Below are 17,742 nucleotides of genomic sequence, written 5' to 3' on the forward strand. Positions count from 1 at the left end.
CCGACCAATCAGCGGCGACATGAGCCACAAAACAAGGAGTTTCAAGGAGCCCCCTCCTTCCGTGCAGGGGAAGGCAGTGAATAGCGTGGGCGCCTGGAAACCGGCCCGGCACAGTGTCGGTCCTGCAGACCTGGCGCAGGGATTAGAGCTCCATCGCACCGTCATGAAGTCAAGTCGAGTTTTTGTGAACAAAAGAAAGTTTTCTCCGCCGGAGTCTGACGGAGATCCAGTCTGAGGAGGTCCGGGACAGTCTCCACACACTGAACTAATGACTCAGTGGAGTCTGTGGATCTTTACGTGCCCGCAGAGGACGCGACAGACCAACTGTTGCTTTGACGCGTTTCTGGATCCGGAAGTGTGATTCAAGCTTTTTCTTTGACAGATGTGGAGGAACACAGGACGGCGGCCCTGAGTCCGTGAGCAGGACTTTTCTCGTCCTCTGCAGCTGCAGCTCAGCTCTCTGAGATTTCCTCGTTGTGAAACTGGTCTCTCTCTGTCCGGGTCTCTGGGTCTGCCATGGCGGCGGACAGGGGCCGGTGGTCGCTGTGGATTGCGGTCTGCGCTCTGGACGCTGTGCTCCGCTTCCAGCCGGCCGCCGCGCAGTATGAGAGGGGCATATCCGTGCCGGAGCACGGCTTCTGCCAGCCCATCTCCATCCCCCTGTGCACTGACATCGCCTACAACCAGACCATCATGCCCAACCTGCTGGGCCACACCAACCAGGAGGACGCCGGGCTGGAGGTCCACCAGTTCTACCCGCTGGTTAAAGTCCAGTGCTCCACGGACCTGAAGTTCTTCCTGTGCTCCATGTACGCGCCGGTTTGCACGGTTCTGGAGCAGGCCATACCCCCCTGCAGGTCTCTGTGTGATCGGGCCCGGCAGGGCTGCGAGGCGCTCATGAATAAGTTCGGCTTCCAGTGGCCGGAGAGCCTGCGCTGTGAGAACTTCCCGGTCCACGGTGCAGGGGAGATCTGCGTGGGTCAGAACACCACCGACAAGGACGGCCCCACGACAGACCCGACCCCCATCCTCCCCGACCTCGTGACCCTGCCGCCATACACCAGCCAGCCCTTCTCCTGCCCCCTGCAGCTCCAGGTGCCCCCCTACCTGAACTACCACTTCCTGGGGTCGAAGGACTGCGGCGCCCCCTGTGAGGTCAACAAGCCCAATGGACTGATGTACTTCCGGGAGGAGGAGTTAAAGTTTGGCCGGCTCTGGGTCGGGATCTGGTCCATCCTGTGCTGTGTGAGTACCCTGTTCACTGTGCTCACCTATCTGGTGGACATGAGGCGGTTTCGATACCCAGAGAGGCCCATCATCTTCCTGTCCGGATGCTACTTCATGGTGGCGGTGGCGTACGCCACCGGCTTCCTGTTGGAGGACCAGGTGGTGTGCATCGATAAGTTTAAGGTGGACGGCTACAGGATGGTGGCCCAGGGCACCAAAAAAGAAGGCTGCACCATTCTCTTCATGATCCTCTACTTCTTTGGCATGTCCAGCTCCATCTGGTGGGTGATCCTGTCCCTCACCTGGTTCCTGTCAGCCGGGATGAAGTGGGGCCACGAAGCCATCGAGGCCAACTCGCAGTACTTCCACCTGGCGGCCTGGGCGGTGCCCGCGGTGAAAACCATCACCATCCTGGCTATGGGGCAGGTGGACGGCGACTTGCTCACTGGCGTCTGCTACGTGGGGATCCACAGCGTGGACGCCCTCCGCGGCTTCGTGCTGGCGCCGCTGTTCTTCTACCTCTTCATCGGCACGTCCTTCCTGCTGGCCGGCTTCGTGTCGCTCTTCCGCATTCGCACCATCATGAAGCACGACGGCACCAAGACGGAGAAGCTGGAGAAGCTGATGGTGCGCATCGGCGTGTTCAGCGTGCTGTACACGGTGCCGGCCACCATCGTCATCGCCTGCCACTTCTACGAGCAGGCGTTCCGGCCGCAGTGGGAGAGGACGTGGCTCATGCAAACCTGCAAGCGCTTCGCCGTGCCGTGCCCAGCGGGGAGCTCCGCGCCACTGAAGCCGGACTTCACCGTGTTCATGATCAAGTACCTGATGACCATGATTGTGGGGATCACATCCGGCTTCTGGATCTGGTCTGGGAAGACGCTGCAGTCGTGGCGCAGGTTTTATAAGAGACTGAGCAACAGCAACGAGGGAGAGACGACAGTGTAGAGCCGAGAAAGTGGACTCAGTGAGACTCTGAACACTTGAGGACCACTGACTGCTCCTCTAAAGTCCAGCTGCAGTCAGAGTGCTGCAGAAGGTTCCACCTGTGGCTCTTTTCACACCTGCACACGAACTGAATCTGGATCATGAGCCTTTGAGGAGGTCTGTTACGGGGTCTGTTGTCGCCCCGAAGTTTCCTGGAAAGAGTCGAAGCTTAATCATTAATTTAATGAATGAAATGACAAATATTCAGGGCGTGAATGTGGACCAGAGGGACTCTGAAAACAGCTCGTGGAGGCAGTGAATGGACTGCAACACACCGCTGCAGCTCATCGGACCTGGACTCTGCAGAACTCCCCTGAGGATCCTGCTGTTTTTAACTTTCCTTCCATGAACGCAACAGGAGCTGCGAACAGCTGATCCAGCAGAGACACTGACTCAGACTCACAAAAACTGTTCGAAAAAAGGATGAAATACTTCAAAAGGTCATATGTTCATCTCCATGGCAACATTAGAGGTCCTGTTTCCAGCCCCTAAAGCATCATGGGAACTGGAGTTCATGTTTGAACGGTTAATATTTTCAGTCACATCAGCAGTTTCATTGTTCTGGTCGTTTCCTTTTCTTCCCTCACAGTTAGTGACCTTCATTTTTTGATTATTATAATTAAATGATGACAGAACGGTGAGATCAAACGTGACTGATTTTACTGCGTCTGTGCCGTTTCCTGTTAGTTTTTCCATCTGTTAGATCAGGAATGAGTTCAAACTGCCTCATTTTAGTCACTGTGTGAATTTTCTCTCTGAGGGGAACTTTTGTATTTATGAGAATTGACCTTTAAAAAATGTCCTGTGTTCTTTTTGTACAGTTTTTCAGAATAAAGGTTTAGGTTTTTAAAAAGCCCTCGGCTGCAGCGGGCCTGTGTTTCCGAGAAGACAAACATGGACACGCAGATTTAATCTGGAGGAGCGGTTTGTTCCAGACGGCTGATTCCTGCTTTCCTGCTGATATTTGATCCCTTTTTCTTTTGCTCCCAGCTGGAGAAAATCTTGTTGAAAGCCTCCCTGTGCCTCAGAGGCTGAAACCGGAGCAGTCTGACCCCCTTATGGGGGAAGAACAACTTTTAATTCAGCAGTAACATGAAACACATTTCTCGAATCAGCGTGACTTCACTTCCTGAGGAGATCATTATCTCTAACTTTCCTTCAGGATCACAGTGATCCAGTGAGATCCATGTTGCCGCTGCTAACAGGGGCTGCTAACAGCTAATTCAGCACTCTGTTAATGTGAAGGATCACCAGCTTCATGAAGTTGAAGCAGGACAGAAGCATTTATACTGATGATGTGTCGCCCTCTGCTGGCCACAGTGGTCAGTTTCAGTGTGAAATAAGACAGATGCACTTCCGAACTGCACAGCTGACATGAGTTTGAGAAATAAATCCAGAGGACTGGACGACTGGTCTGGGTGAAGGTCTGCACTCATCTGGTTCTTCTTTGATTCTTCATGCAGCAAAAAACTGTAAAACCTAAAAACTCTAATTTCATCCAGAGACGATTAATCCAGACCTGATTGAATATCTGTGAATAATCTTCCAATTGTAATGTAATGTAATAATATTCATTAAGAAACAGCTCGTTCTGCATTTTACTTTTTCATACTTTAATAAAAACACGTATTTTCAACTTTCAATGCTTGTATTATTTCGACTTTGAGTGAATATTACATAACTACGACTGCAACAACATACACAAACCAAACAAAGTGCATCAGTAAGAAATAAAGTGCAGCCGCCGTTTGTTCTGCTCTGCCTCCGAATAAATGTGACATTATTTCAGGATGAATTCAAACAGGCTACACCGAGGCAACACAGACACAAGACCAAAACAAGCACAACAAACAGTCAACAGCAAGACAAAGAAAATCCCAGTCAGCCGATCTGCAGGTAAGACACAGGATTTCTTCTTCTTCCACATAAAACAGAGCAGAAGCAGACTGAAGGCGACCTTCCCCGACACCTCACAGAAATCATCTTTTCACATTAACAGCACAAAAACATCTGACATGATTTAATAACTATAATAACGATGAATCGTCCTCTGAATGCTTCCTTTATAAACATTACAGGCTTAAATGAGAGTCTTTCAGGCATTTTTATGGAACCATCAGTCTCAATAAGGCACGACTGAAGAGCTTAGTTGAGTCTGTTATTAAGTGGTGAATTTTCTCGAAGTGTTCCTCACACACAAACTAATAAACAACACAAAAGTCAGCAGAAATGTTGACAGAAAAGAGAAAAGGTTGGATTTCTCTGTCTGTGAATGGAGTTCAGTGAGACGCTGCTGCCATCTAGTGGACATGAGGGGAAACATCATCACAGCAGTCACACAGGAGGTTTTCCTGCAGGACTTGTTTTCTGCTCAATGTTTGTCACACTGGAGAGAAGAAAAACACTTTCAAGTCCAGATTTCTACATGTTTTATATGAGCAGAAGAGATTCTCAGCACACGTTGAGATACGAGGCCAAAACTTTCAGTCTGCCCAGAAGAATCGTGAGTTGATTTAATGAACGAGCAGCTGAGAGCTCAGCTGAACATGTCAGACGTGGCTTTCTCCTGAAAAGACAAACTGCTCTTTGTTCGGAAAAGTCTCCTGATACTCTGCCGTGAGCTTTGCATTATAACCTGAAAACAGACGTTTTTCTGCACATTTATTCTCTGAGGAGGGGCGACTGCAGTCGATGGGAGTCTGTTCATATTCAGTATTTTCTCCTTGTCAACAAACCTCAAACCAAACCAGCAGTGAGTGCTAACTGCGAACAGCTCTGTGTGTATCACAGGCTGAGATCTTCTTCCTCAGTGTCGCAGAGCTCCATTAAAACATCAGTGAGCCTCACACACGTTCCTTCATCACCATGAACGAGAACCAAAACACACACACAGACTAACCCATTAATCTTGCTTCATAGTACACCTCTCTGCTCTCACCAACACACTTGTGTTTTTTGACATGAGTCAGTCGAGTGAATCTTTTATCACAAACGCTACAACTGAACGGTTTCTCCCCCGTGTGGACAGTCAAGTGTCGCCTCAGCGTTCCACTTTCTCCAAAACCTTTACCACAAACTGAACAACTGAACGGTTTCTCCCCAGTATGGATCCTCATGTGTCTGGACAAATTTGTAGCAAAACGGAAGCTGGCTTTACAAACTGAGCAGCTGAAAGGTTTCTCTCCTGTGTGAACTCTCAAGTGTGAATTCAAAGTTGAGCTTTGTGTGAATCTTCGACCACAGACTGAACAACTGAAGAGTTTCTCTCCTGTGTGGATCCTCATGTGCATCTCAACATGTTCTCTCCGTTGAAAAGCTTTTTGACAAACTGAGCAACTAAATGGTTTCTCTCCTGTTTGGTTTCCACTGTGTCTCTGCAGACGCCCCTTGTGGTCAGAGCTTGAAGTACATCCAGAGGAGCTAACTGAAGTTTTTCCAGTTTTACATTTAACATCACTGACAGGTACTTCATTGTTCTGTAGAGGGTTTAAACCTGACTGAGGCTCTCTGATCTCCTCCCAATCACAACTGTCATCAGTCTCAGGTGGCAAATGTGTTTCAGGATCTGAGGTCCCGGCTGGTTCTGGTCCTCCACAGTCCTCTCCATCAGCTTCTGTTTTCATCTGTTCAGTTTGTCTCTGATGAAGCTGTGAGGACTGAGGTTCCTCTTCATCCTCTTCTTCACTCTTCACAGGGACAGGAGGGGACGTGAACTTGGTGATATCAGCCTCCTCCAGACCTCCGAGCTGCTCTCCCTCCTGACTGGTCCACAGCTCCTCCTGTTCCTCTTTAATGTGAGGCGGCTCTGCTGGGTCCTCCTGGTCCAGACTGGATCTCCAGTCCTGCTGCTCAGGAGGATCCTCTTCTTTCCTCCCCAACAGCAGCTGGACGTCTGTGGAGGGTAATGAGACACAGACACACCTTTTAGAAAACTGTCACTTCCTGTCAGCATTTGAACCACTGACACCACGACTTTCTTAAAAGGCAGAATAAGCAGCATTTTCTGAAACAACTCATTAGACTCATAATCTGTCTCAAAAAGTCTCAAATATGACTGATGACCCACCAGAAGTTACAGGACAGTTTCATGAAACTGACTTGACAACTCCCAGAGCTTAAGTTCTTAAGTGCTTCACGGTTTAACATTTCATCAAAATAAGACTTTCCTTGGTTGGAAGAACTTAACTTTCTCCAACCCCACTGAGCCCGACTGGTTTAAAATGATGCAGCCGCAAGTCCCTGCACCAATAATAGCTAGCTAGCTAGCGTGTTTTAGTACGAGCTAGCTAGCTAGCTTTTTCTGTCAGGAAACGACAGATGCACAAACTCAGCAATTCACCATGATGTAAAATTGTGAAATGACCGAAAAAGAGTCCAAACCTGCTCTGTGTAACCGGACTTCAGGCTTGAAAACAGCGTCCAGTAGTTTCTGTTGTCGACAAACTTCCTCCTCGTACTCTGCTATCGTTCTTTCAAACTGCTCAAATATCTCTTCAGCAGCCGCAGTTAGTCGCTGCTTCACAAAAGCTCTCAGCGTTTGGACTTTAGACATTTTGACTGATTCACAGCAGCTTTTCCTCCAGACTCACTCCGTTAGAAACTCTTTGTTCTCTCTGATGATCAAATGACGCTCGGCTGCGTCTATTTCCAGCTAGCAGGCTAAGTTAGCTTCATTAGCTTCGTCGGACAGCAGCAGATCATTCAGATGGAAAACAGCGTCAAATAAAGGGAACAGCACAGAGTCTATTCACACAGCTCTATCTGGACATTTAGGCTCCGTGAAAAATACAGTTTGGTCTCTGTCGAAGCTACTCCGACTAGCACCGTGAGGCCGAGCTCCGTCTATTTCCTGCTAGCAAGCTACGCTAACTTCCTTCACATACGCTAACTTAACTTCAACAGGAGATGAGTCTGAGCTGAAACATCCCGAAAGTTTACACAAAGTCCACTTCAACAACTTTATCCAGACAAACAGACTCTGCTGCTTCACTCAGACTGAATTTTATGGGAACGACGGAACGGAACAAGTTAGCATGTTAGCCACAGGAAGTGTCGCTGCTTCCGGTCTGTTCCCCGTCGAATAACGTCCCCCTCCATAACATAGATATAACAACTCAAATCTGCTTGAATAAATTGATCAGGAACCTCACTCAACCCTCAGATCGACCGGCAACAAACTCTTACTGGAATTCACTTTATGGGGAAATAAACTGGAGAGGGGTGTGGCTGGTTGGCGAGAAGCTGCTCATTCACAACAAAGTCAAAGAAGTATCACACAAAATCTGCCATCATGTAAACCCGGCAAAAAAACATGCAGAGATTTAAACTGGCTGCCTGACGTCTCATGACATTTTATACTTTGTTCCGTTTGTCACTCAATCTGAATATTTACAGCTCATGTGATTCTTCCATCGAATCACAATCCCACAAATCTGAACTGCTTCACTCTCTCCTCTTCTTCATCAAATTAGCTTCAAATCAGTGAAAATGCTTTTTGGAAAGAACAATGTCTTTGTTTTGTCGACTGACAATTTAAACCCCCACTAAAATGACAATTCTTCTATTTTAACTAAAGGCTCTTGCAGTTTTTTCTACAATATAGAAATTCTTACTTTTTCCCCCCCAAACTGCACCATCATCTCTTAACAAAGAAAATCCCACCCCACCCTCCAAACTCATTTATCATCAAAGAAAATAACAAAGGACTCACAGCACCGCCTCGACTCGTTCCATTTTCAGCTGCAGCATTGCCTGAGAGACACTTTCCTTTTCAAACAGTCCTTGATCCACCTCCACATCAGGGACCTCGTTCATGAAACCGTTCTTAGATTTACACTTAATTTTAGTCTTCAGATCATTTCTGACATTGTGCTTCTGTTCAGCTGATAAAAGATGGAAGAAAAAACACTGAATCTTCCTCAAACAGGATGTGAGGATACCTGTGTGTAACCTCCACACCTGTGATCTATAAATCTCCAATCAGCTTGAAGTGACTGCACCTGCCTCCTCCTCTTGGACTCCAGCAGACATCTTTGAGGGGTGAGACCACAGTGATGGAAGCGGAGGCTGAGGCCAGGCACCGCGTCTGATGTGATGTAATGATGAACAAATCATTAAATATCGGGTTGAAAGCCAATCGTGTGGCGTGGGAGAGCAGAAAGACAGAGCTGTGGCTGATGGGACAAAGAAAAGATCCACTGAGTCCAAAAACATCGACTGCAGGTCAGCGACTCCCCCCCCACCTTGAATTGATCCAATTTCTCTTTGGAGATCAATAAAGTGTCTGTCTATCGATCTATCTATTGAATTATCCTCCTTTTGAACTTAAACTGACCTCATGAAGTCTCCCTCCTCTCTAGTGCTGCTGGGGGGGTAAGAGGGAATGCAGCTGCTGCTGTGTCTTCCTTTATCAGTCTCTCAGGGTCATGCCTACACCCACGACTGCTTCTCATATCACAACCGTCACCAGGAAGGGGGGGGGGACACTTTCAACATTCCTGTAATCTCAGCTGCACAAGCCGTCTCTCCCTCTAACTCTGTCTCCTCAGACTCTCCTCCTCAGGTACAAAATGATTGATGGAACATTAAGTAGCGGCGCCTGAATAGCACTAGAAGTTTCTGCTATATACCGGGGAGGGGCAGTTACTGTTTGGGTCGCAGGCAGAGTGTGGAACATGGCGATGTCAGGGTCCAGTCTGGGGTTTTGTGGCTCTGGAGATGGAGCCCTCGTGACCACCGTCTCGTCTGTTAGTCTGTGTGGTCGTGTTTCTGTCAGGTGCTGCACAGGTCAGAGTCACTACATGGATTGAGGCTCTTCTCATCTCTTTTTCGTCTAACGCCTCTTTCCACTTTCTCCTCTCCGTCCTCTTTCCTTTCCCTTCTGTTGCTTTATGCTCCTTTTAAGTTTTGCACCACCAGTTTCTCAGCTCTTGCTAAGAGCGTCAACAGTTTAGTTTTTTTTGTGTCCTTGCTCCTGCAGCCAGGTCCACGTTTGGTCAATTGTTTTCAGCGTCTTCTGCTGTTGGTTTGGGGGGGACCCGTTAGCCAGTTGTAATCTGATTAGGTTCCACTGCCCGCCCACTGTGTCCCGAGGACTCCCTCTGTACTCCTCACACTTTCTTCCACAATAAATACAGCCTGTAAACGTGCTACAACACACGGAGTCTAACAATCAGAAACACATGCAGGTCCAGTGAGAATGACTCAACGGTCAGTTTTCTGCCGCCTCGCGAGACAAGCTTCTAGGCCGGGTTATTCCGGTCCGGTCCGGTCTCACTCCAGGCTTGCAAAAAACCTTTTAGACACACTCTCTCTGTATCCAAACCACCCGTGTCCCCACAGAACAGATACTGGTCGACATGAGAGAGGATCTCCACAGATCATCCAGCACTGGAAACCACCCCCTCATCTTTTAGTGCTTTTAGCAACATGAAAACATCTTCGACTCTCAGTGCTGTTGATCAGTCACACTTCCACCGTAATTCAACCGATCGTACTCGCTGTGCATTTCCCTTTTACCTCAGCGCTCCCTCTTCTGGTACTTCCAGGAACCGGCGGCCTGGGGTGCCACTCTGGACACGCTTTAACCCTGTTTTCTTATTTTCTTTTTAACTTTTTTTGTCTTTATCGGGGCCGGGGGACAGAACTTTATTTATAAAAGGTGTCTGCTTACCTTTTTTCTGTGGCCACAAAGTTTTGGAGTCACTCGTTCCCGCCCGTCCGGTCTGAAGCTCAAGATTCACTCTCACTTCTCCGTCTTCATCCGGGTTTCGGCACCAAATTGTCGAGGACAGTCTGTAAAATCTGTCTGTTCCTCTGGGTTCTTTGAATGAAGCAATAGGAGATGTTGAGTCCAAACAATCAGTTTTATTCTAACATCAGTAGAATGTGCAAGGTGACAGAGCTCCGGGTCTGGACTTAACCTTTCCCTGATCCACAACAGAGTGGGGTCAGTTCATGAAGTCTGACACTCGACCCCTCCCTGACCCAGTATTTTATAGACAGAACATGAGGAGATGCTGAAACAGTCGTCGGCTCCTCCTCGTTGGCTCCAGGCGCTCTCTCTCCTCTGCTCGCTCATCTTCGAGAATCCAACGTCACCGCAGCAACCTGTTAGCAAGGACAAACCTAGAGAGACACCCTGATCCCTGACACCAACCTGTTCTATCTTAAGTCGAGGGCCCCAACATGTCCCCCATGCCAGGCCTCTCTCTCAAAACCTCCTGTTCTAGGTCACACTGGCCTCAGATATATTCTGCACACAAAGAATCACTCCTCGTCTAAATCACTTCTATGAATAATGAAGGAAAAACTGAACCAGGAGAAGAATTTCTGTTGATTATTCAGTCACACAATCCATCAGCAGAAAATATGAATAAGATCAACACATCAGGATCCAACTATCATTAATGTCAGCATGTGCATGTGATCTAACTATTAGCAGAATATATGTGTGAAATCAAACGTATCAAAGTATAAGAACATGACCCAAATATCCATCATGTGCAGGATGTGGTTTGTGTCCCTGAGGGGGGGCTTTTCATGATCGCTGCACACCATCGCAGCTTCAGATGTACAGACACATTGCTGGGATAAAGGTTTATAACATAACTGCAGTGATACAGAGAAAGAACAGAAAGAGTGACTGATGAAGTGAAAACACATTTTGATGTTTTTTAAAAATCTGATAAAGCAGCCCCACTTTAAACCCCACGACCTGGTCTTCACAGGTCCACACAGGTACACACAGGTCCACACAGGCAGTCGGGGTGAGGGGATATGTCTTGGGAGTCTCTTGGGTTTTTGTTCCAACAAAATAAATGCAATAAACACACACACTCATGGGATGAAAAATGATTCCAAAACCTTCAATTCTCTCGACACACATATGAGATCTGAGTGATCACATTATTTAACAAGAGAACAGATGTTGACCACAACGCTGTGGAGCTGACAGAAAATACTTTCAATGAAGCAAAAAGCAAACTTCTTGGAAAGGATGAAATATCAGTTTCAACCAGCATCTCATGTGTTTCTGCTGCTCTCAAACACACTCGTGTGTTTTTAAAGTCTGGAGCCGAGTGAATCCTCTGTGACAAACTCTGAAACCTCATGGTTTCTCATGTGGATTCTCATGTGATATTTCAGATGTGGATTTTGTGCAAATCTTCGACCACACACAGAACAACTAAATGGTTTCTCCCCAGTGTGGGTCCTCATGTGTCTGGACAAACTGTCTCTGCGACTGAAACTAACTTTACAAACTGAGCAGCTGAAAGGTTTTTCTCCAGTATGAACTTTTGCATGTGACCTCAACTTTGAGCTGAATGCAAATCGTTTTCCACAGACTGAACAACTAAATGGTTTCTCCCCAATATGGGTCCTCATGTGTCTGGTCAAATTGTTTCTGAGACTGAAACTAACTTCACAAACTGAGCAGCTGAAAGGTTTTTCTCCAGTATGAACTCTAATGTGTTTCCTCAAACTTGAGCCTATTGCAAATTCTTTTCCACAGAAAGAACAACTGAAGGGTTTCTCTCCTGTGTGGACTCTCTTGTGCCTCACAACATGTTCTCTCCGTTGCAAAGTTTTCTTCCAAACTGAGCAGCTGAAACGTTTTCCCTCTGAATGAAGTCTCAGGTGTTTCCTGAAGAATTTCTTTCGCTGGTATCTTTTCCCACAAACTGAGCAACTCAATGGTTTCTCTCCTGTTTGGTTTCCACTGTGTCTCTGCAGACGCCCCTTGTGGTCAGAGCTTGAAGTACATGCAGAGGAGCTCACTGAAGTTTTTCCAGTTTTACATTTAACATCACTGACAGGTACTTCATTGTTCTGTAGAGGGTTTAAACCTGACTGAGGCTCTCTGGTCTCCTCCCAATCACAACTGTCATCAGTCTCAGATTCAGAGGAGTGACACGTCTTGTCATGAGTGTCAGGTTGTAAATGTCTATCTGGATCTGAATTTTTGTCTGGCTCTGGTCCTCCACTGTCCTCTCCTTCAGCCTTTCTGTTCACATGCTCTGCATCCCTGTTCTCTTCAGTTTGGCTTTGATGAAGCTGTGAGGATTGAAGACCAGCACACTGGTGGGTTTTGAGCTGGGACTGCTGAGTCAATCTTTTGCCACGATCACTGCAGCGGTCCCGCTTCTCTCCTGTGTGGTGAGCCATGTGTCGTGATAGGTGTACCTTTTGTATAAATCTTTTACTGCAAACTGCGCAACTAAATGGTTTCTCTCCTGTGTGAATTCTAATGTGTGTCCGAAGATTTGACTTATAGCTGAATCGTTTACCACACACAAGGCAGCTAAATGATTTCCTGGCAGAACGACATTCACTGTTATTTTTCAGAAAGTTTAAACCTGACTCAGGTTCACTGCATTTCTTCCAATCATCACTGACTTTTTTCTTAAGTTTAGAAAAATCTGCAGTCCTGTCATCAGTCTCAGGTTGTAAATGTGCATCTGGATCTGAGGTCCTGGTTGGTTCTGGTCCTCCACAGTCCTCTCCATCAGCTTCTGTTCTCATCTGTTCAGTTTGTCTCTGATGAAGCTGTGAGGACTGAGGTTCCTCTTCATCCTCTTCTTCACTCTTCACAGGGACAGGAGGGGACGTGAACTTGGTGATATCAGCCTCCTCCAGACCTCCCAGCTGCTCTCCCTCCTGACTGGTCCACAGCTCCTCCTGTTCCTCTTTAATGTGAGGCGGCTCTGCTGGGTCCTCCTGGTCCAGACTGGATCTCCAGTCCTGCTGCTCAGGAGGATCCTCTTCTTTCCTCACCAACAGCAGCTGGACGTCTGTGGAGGATAATGAGACACAGACACACCTTTAAACCATTTGAACCACTGACACCACGACCTTCTTCAGTGTGGTTAAAGGTTAATCATAATCAGTGTACATTTACTGACTGATCCTCTGTGTAAATAAAACCATGTCTTGAAAAACTCGTGAAAAAATATGTATTTATTACCAAATGTAGGGTGCAAGGCCAAAAAAGGATGAATGAAAATGGATGAATATTCGTTTTTGTAAGTTCAGATCAAAGTTGCAAATTATTCTGGATTCTTTCCTGAGAATTACAAGTGAAACTAAAAGTATATCATCATTGTTTGTTTTCCGGCGCGATCTTCGCACTCTTTTGTTTCTCTTTTCTTCCTCTTTCTGGGTTTCTTGGAAAGTACTTCTCTATCCTGTGGATATGGACTCTACAACTTCAACGACGACACTCGTTTATTCGAGGAACTTTTTAAACGCCTTGAGAGCAAAGTCCCGCTTCATGTGGTCCCGTGTTTACCTGTGGAAGTAAGGAAGCCGTACCGGGGCTGCAGAGCCGGCGCTATGCTGAAAGCTAAGCGGCTAGCAAGGAGGTGGAGATTCAAGCCGACGGTGCCTTCAATGATCATGGGAAACGTGAACTCTTTACCGAATAAGATCGACAAACTGGCTGCGCTGATGAAGAACCTAAAGACCTTCAGGGAGTGCAGTTTACTGTGTCTTACTGAGACGTGGCTAACAGCTAGCATCCCAGATGCTAACGTGGAGCTACTGGACTTCAGCAGTCAGAGCGGACAGAGACACAAGAGCCTGTGGGAAGCACAAAGGAGGAGGACTCGCACTGTATGAGGTGCAATCCTGGGCATGTGAACATTAAAACTCCAGCTGCTGCAGGGAAACTGAACTCATGGCAGTCAGTTTACGTCCCTATTACTTGCCCAGGGAGTTCAGCCACGCCATTGTTCTCATTGTTTACATTCCGCCGCGCGCCGACGCGGAGGCTGCGTGTGACATCATCCACAGCGCTGTGGCCAAACTTCAAACACAGCATCCTGAGGCCCTTGTGCTAATCTCTGGGGACTTTAACCATGTCACTTTGGACAATACACTGGCTGCTTCTCACCAGTACGTGGACTGTAACACCAGGGGGAAGAGGACTGTAGATCTGATGTATGCAAACGTGAAGAACGCACACAGAGCCACCCCCCTGCCAGCACTGGGGAAAGCAGATCACAATCTGGTCCTGCTCAAACCTCACTACATACCAAGAGTGAGGAGACTACCAACAACCACACGCTCATTCAGGAAGTGGTCTCCTGAAACCGAGCAGGCTCTGAAAGACTGCTTTGAGACCACAGACTGGGAAGCAGTGCAGGGGTCTCACAGTGAGAACATGGAGGAGATGGTTGACTGCACCACAGACTATATCAACTTCTGTATGGACACTGTTGTTCCAGTAAAATCTGTACGCTGCTTTGCCAACAACAAGCCCTGGATTACCAGTGACATCAAAGGCCTTCTGAACCAGAAGAAGAAAGCCTTCAAAGATGGTGACACACTGGAGATCAAGAGGGTACAGAAGGAACTCAGAGTCCAGCTCAGAGAGGCGAAGGAGCAGTACGGAAGGAAATTAGAAGAAAGGATGCAGAACAACAACATGAGGGAGGTGTGGGAGGGGATGAAGACCATCACTGGCTGCAGCTCCAAGAAGGGTTCCCACATTGAGGGGGATGTGGGGAGGGCAAACCAGCTCAACCACTTCTTCAATAGATTTGATCACCCCAACCCATCCACACCTCTGGGCAGAGCAGCCCCCACCCTCCTACTCCCGCAAGCCATCACCAACACAGATGAGGACATCTCTCCTCCTCCCCTCACACCACCCACGACAATCGCAGCAGCTCAGGTCTGTCGTGAGCTGAAGAGGCTGCGCCCCAGCAAAGCCGCAGATCCAGACGGAGTGTCACCACGACTGCTGAAGGCCTGTGCGAGGGAGCTGGGACACCCCCTTCAGCGCATATTCAACCTGAGCCTGGGACAAGGGAGGGTTCCCCAGCTGTGGAAGACATCCTGCATCATTCCAGTCCCTAAGAAACCACATCCTGGGGAGCTGAACGACTTCAGGCCGGTCGCCCTGACGTCACACGTGATGAAGACCATGGAACGGCTGCTGCTCCATCACCTGAGGCCACAGATCCACCACGCTCTCGACCCTCTGCAGTTTGCTTACCGGGAGAGGACAGGAGTGGAGGATGCCATCATCTTCCTGCTACACCGATCTCTCTCTCACCTGGACAGAGGCAGTGGTGCTGTGAGGATTACATTCTTGGACTTCTCCAGTGCCTTTAACACCCTCCAGCCACTGCTCCTCAGGGACAAACTGACAGAGACGGGAGTTGAAACACACCTGGTGACATGGATTACTGACTACCTGACTGGCAGACCTCAGTATGTGAAGCTGGGGGACTGCAGGTCCAACACTGTGGCCAGCAGCACAGGAGCACCGCAGGGAACTGTGTTCTCTCCGGTCCCGTTCACCCTGTACACGTCCGACTTTCAGTACAACTCAGAGCTCTGTCATGGACAGAAGTTCGCGGACGACACAGCCATAGTGGGCTGTATCAGGAGTGGACAAGAGGATGAGAACAGGAAACTGATTCAGGACTTCATCACATGGTGTGACTCCAACCACCTGCTCCTCAACACCACCAAGACCAGGGAGATGGTGGTGGACTTTAGGAGACCCAGGCCGTGTTCAGAACCGGTCATCATTAAAGGGGACTGCATGGAGGTGGTTCACACCTAAAAATACCTGGGAGTGCAGCTGGATGAGAAACTGGATTGGACTGCCAACACTGACGCTCTGTGCAGGAAAGGACAGAGCCGCCTGTACTTCCTCAGAAGGCTGGCGTCCTTCAACAACTGCAAAAAGCTGCTGCAGATTTTCTACCAGTCTGTGGTCGCGAGTGCCCTCCATCTGTGGCAGAGCGACGGTCACTGAACAAGCTCCTGTCCATCATAGACAATCCTGATCATCCACCGCACAGCGCCACCTCCAGGCAGAGGAGCAGCTTCAGTGACAGACTGCTGTCATTGTCCTGCTCTACGGACAGACTGAAAAGATCGTTCCTCCCCCACGCCCTACAGCTCTTCAACACCTCTCGGGGAGGGCGACAAAAACAATAATCAACACAACAACTCTGAACCCACTACACACCTACACCACACAGCATGGACACACACACTTTATCACACACACATCCATATGCTGGACTTTATCACACACACACATCTATATGCTGGACCCAAGTGTGGACAAACCGACCATTGCACACTGTTTTTTAACTGCTCGAATGTTTATCCTGTATAGCCAGATGTTCAGATGTTTATCCTGGATAGCCTAGTTCTTTATTTTTAATTCACTATTTTTTCTTATATTATTTTGTATTTTGTATTGTATTACCTCTTGCTTGTAAGTTGTTCATTACTTGAAGTAGATCTTGTTCTTATTTTGCATGCCCTTGTGTGTCCACCTTTTGAGCTGCTGGAACTGCAAATTTCTCCTTGGAGATGAATAAAGTATCTGTCTATCTATCCATCTATCTATATGAGATAAAAATGCTGAAGCAGTGTATTTATCTTTTTGTGGTTATCATTCAGTAAAGTAAAGAAGAAAACCACCTCTCTGAAACTCTAACTCTTCTGAGGGAGGACCCCTGGATTGCTGTAGATTAAACCAGCCAACAGCAACAACATCCACATGAATGCAGCAGAAATATTAATCCACAAACATCAGATATGATGAGAAACACTGACAGGAACATTTTACTGCTACACCAACACTTTGACTTCAAGTACTGCTAACAATACTCACATACTTTTACTTCAGTCAGGTTCTGAATGCAGGACTTTTACTTGCAGTGGAGTATTTCCACAGTGTATATTAGTACCTTTACTGAAGTACAGGATGTGAGTACTTGTTGCAGCACAGTTTCCAGTGAGAAGAACCAGTAAAGAGTCCAAACCTGCTCTGTGTAACCGGACTTCAGGCTTGAAAACAGCGTCCAGTAGTTTCTGTTGTCGACAAACTTCCTCCTCGTACTCTGCTATCGTTCTTTCAAACTGCTCAAATATCTCTTCAGCAGCCGCAGTTAGTCGCTGCTTCACAAAAGCTCTCAGCGTTTGGACTTTAGACATTTTGACTGATTCACAGCAGCTTTTCCTCCAGACTCACTCCGTTAAAAACTCTTTGTTCTCTCTGATGATTAAATGACGCTCGGCTCCGTCTATTTCCTGCTACCAGGCTAAGTTAGCTTCATGAGCTTCGGCGGACAGCAGCAGATCATTCAGATGGAAAACAGCGTCAAATAAAGGGAACAGCACAGAGTCTATTCACACAGCTCTATCTGGACATTTGGGCTCCGTGAAAAATACAGTTTGGTCTCTGTCGAAGCTACTCCGACTAGCACCGTGAGGCCGAGCTCCGTCTATTTCCTGCTAGCAAGCTACGCTAAATTCCTTCACATACGCTAACTTAACTTCAACAGGAGATGAGTCTGGGCTGAAACATCCCGAAAGTTTACACAAAGTCCACTTCAACAACTTTATCCAGATAAACAGGCTCTGCTGCCTCACTCAGACTGAATTTTATGGGAACGACGTAACGGAAGAACTTAGCATGTTAGCCACAGGAAGTGTCGCTGCTTCCGGTCTGTTCCCCGTCGAATAACGTCCCCCTCCATAACATAGATATAACAA

General features: G+C 47.6%; 2 protein-coding genes and 1 pseudogene across 2 annotated transcripts; 1 reads left to right on the top strand and 2 right to left on the bottom strand.

The window, feature by feature from the left end:
• Positions 1-135: 135 nt before the first annotated feature.
• On the top strand, positions 136-3,850 carry LOC121627613 (frizzled-7-A-like). Its single transcript, XM_041966628.1, has one exon. The coding sequence runs from the start codon at positions 517-519 to the stop codon at positions 2,173-2,175; it is 1,659 nt and encodes a 552-aa protein (XP_041822562.1). The 5' UTR covers positions 136-516; the 3' UTR covers positions 2,176-3,850.
• A 1,293-nt stretch (positions 3,851-5,143) lies between these two features.
• LOC121627637 lies at positions 5,144-7,242 on the bottom strand (annotated as a pseudogene).
• Positions 7,243-10,103: 2,861 nt separating this feature from the next.
• Positions 10,104-17,685, bottom strand: LOC121627606 (gastrula zinc finger protein XlCGF57.1-like). The gene is made up of 2 exons (XM_041966618.1): positions 17,010-17,685; positions 10,104-13,007 (listed from the first exon to the last, which is right to left on the bottom strand). The coding sequence occupies exons 1-2, from the start codon at positions 17,179-17,181 to the stop codon at positions 11,278-11,280; spliced, it is 1,902 nt and encodes a 633-aa protein (XP_041822552.1). The 5' UTR covers positions 17,182-17,685; the 3' UTR covers positions 10,104-11,277.
• Between the last annotated feature and the right edge of the window lie 57 nt (positions 17,686-17,742).

Source organism: Chelmon rostratus, chromosome 24 (genome assembly GCF_017976325.1).
Source record: "Chelmon rostratus isolate fCheRos1 chromosome 24, fCheRos1.pri, whole genome shotgun sequence".
Lineage (NCBI taxonomy): Eukaryota > Metazoa > Chordata > Actinopteri > Chaetodontiformes > Chaetodontidae > Chelmon > Chelmon rostratus.

Coding starts and splice junctions, on each gene's coding strand:
- LOC121627613 (XM_041966628.1), top strand. CDS start 517: ATGGCGGCGGACAGGGGCCGGTGGTCGCTGTGGATTGCGGTCTGCGCT.
- LOC121627606 (XM_041966618.1), bottom strand. CDS start 17,181: ATGTCTAAAGTCCAAACGCTGAGAGCTTTTGTGAAGCAGCGACTAACT. Junction 13,008..17,009: donor AGTCCGGTTACACAGAGCAG/GTTTGGACTCTT, acceptor TATCCTCCACAG/ACGTCCAGCTGCTGTTGGTG.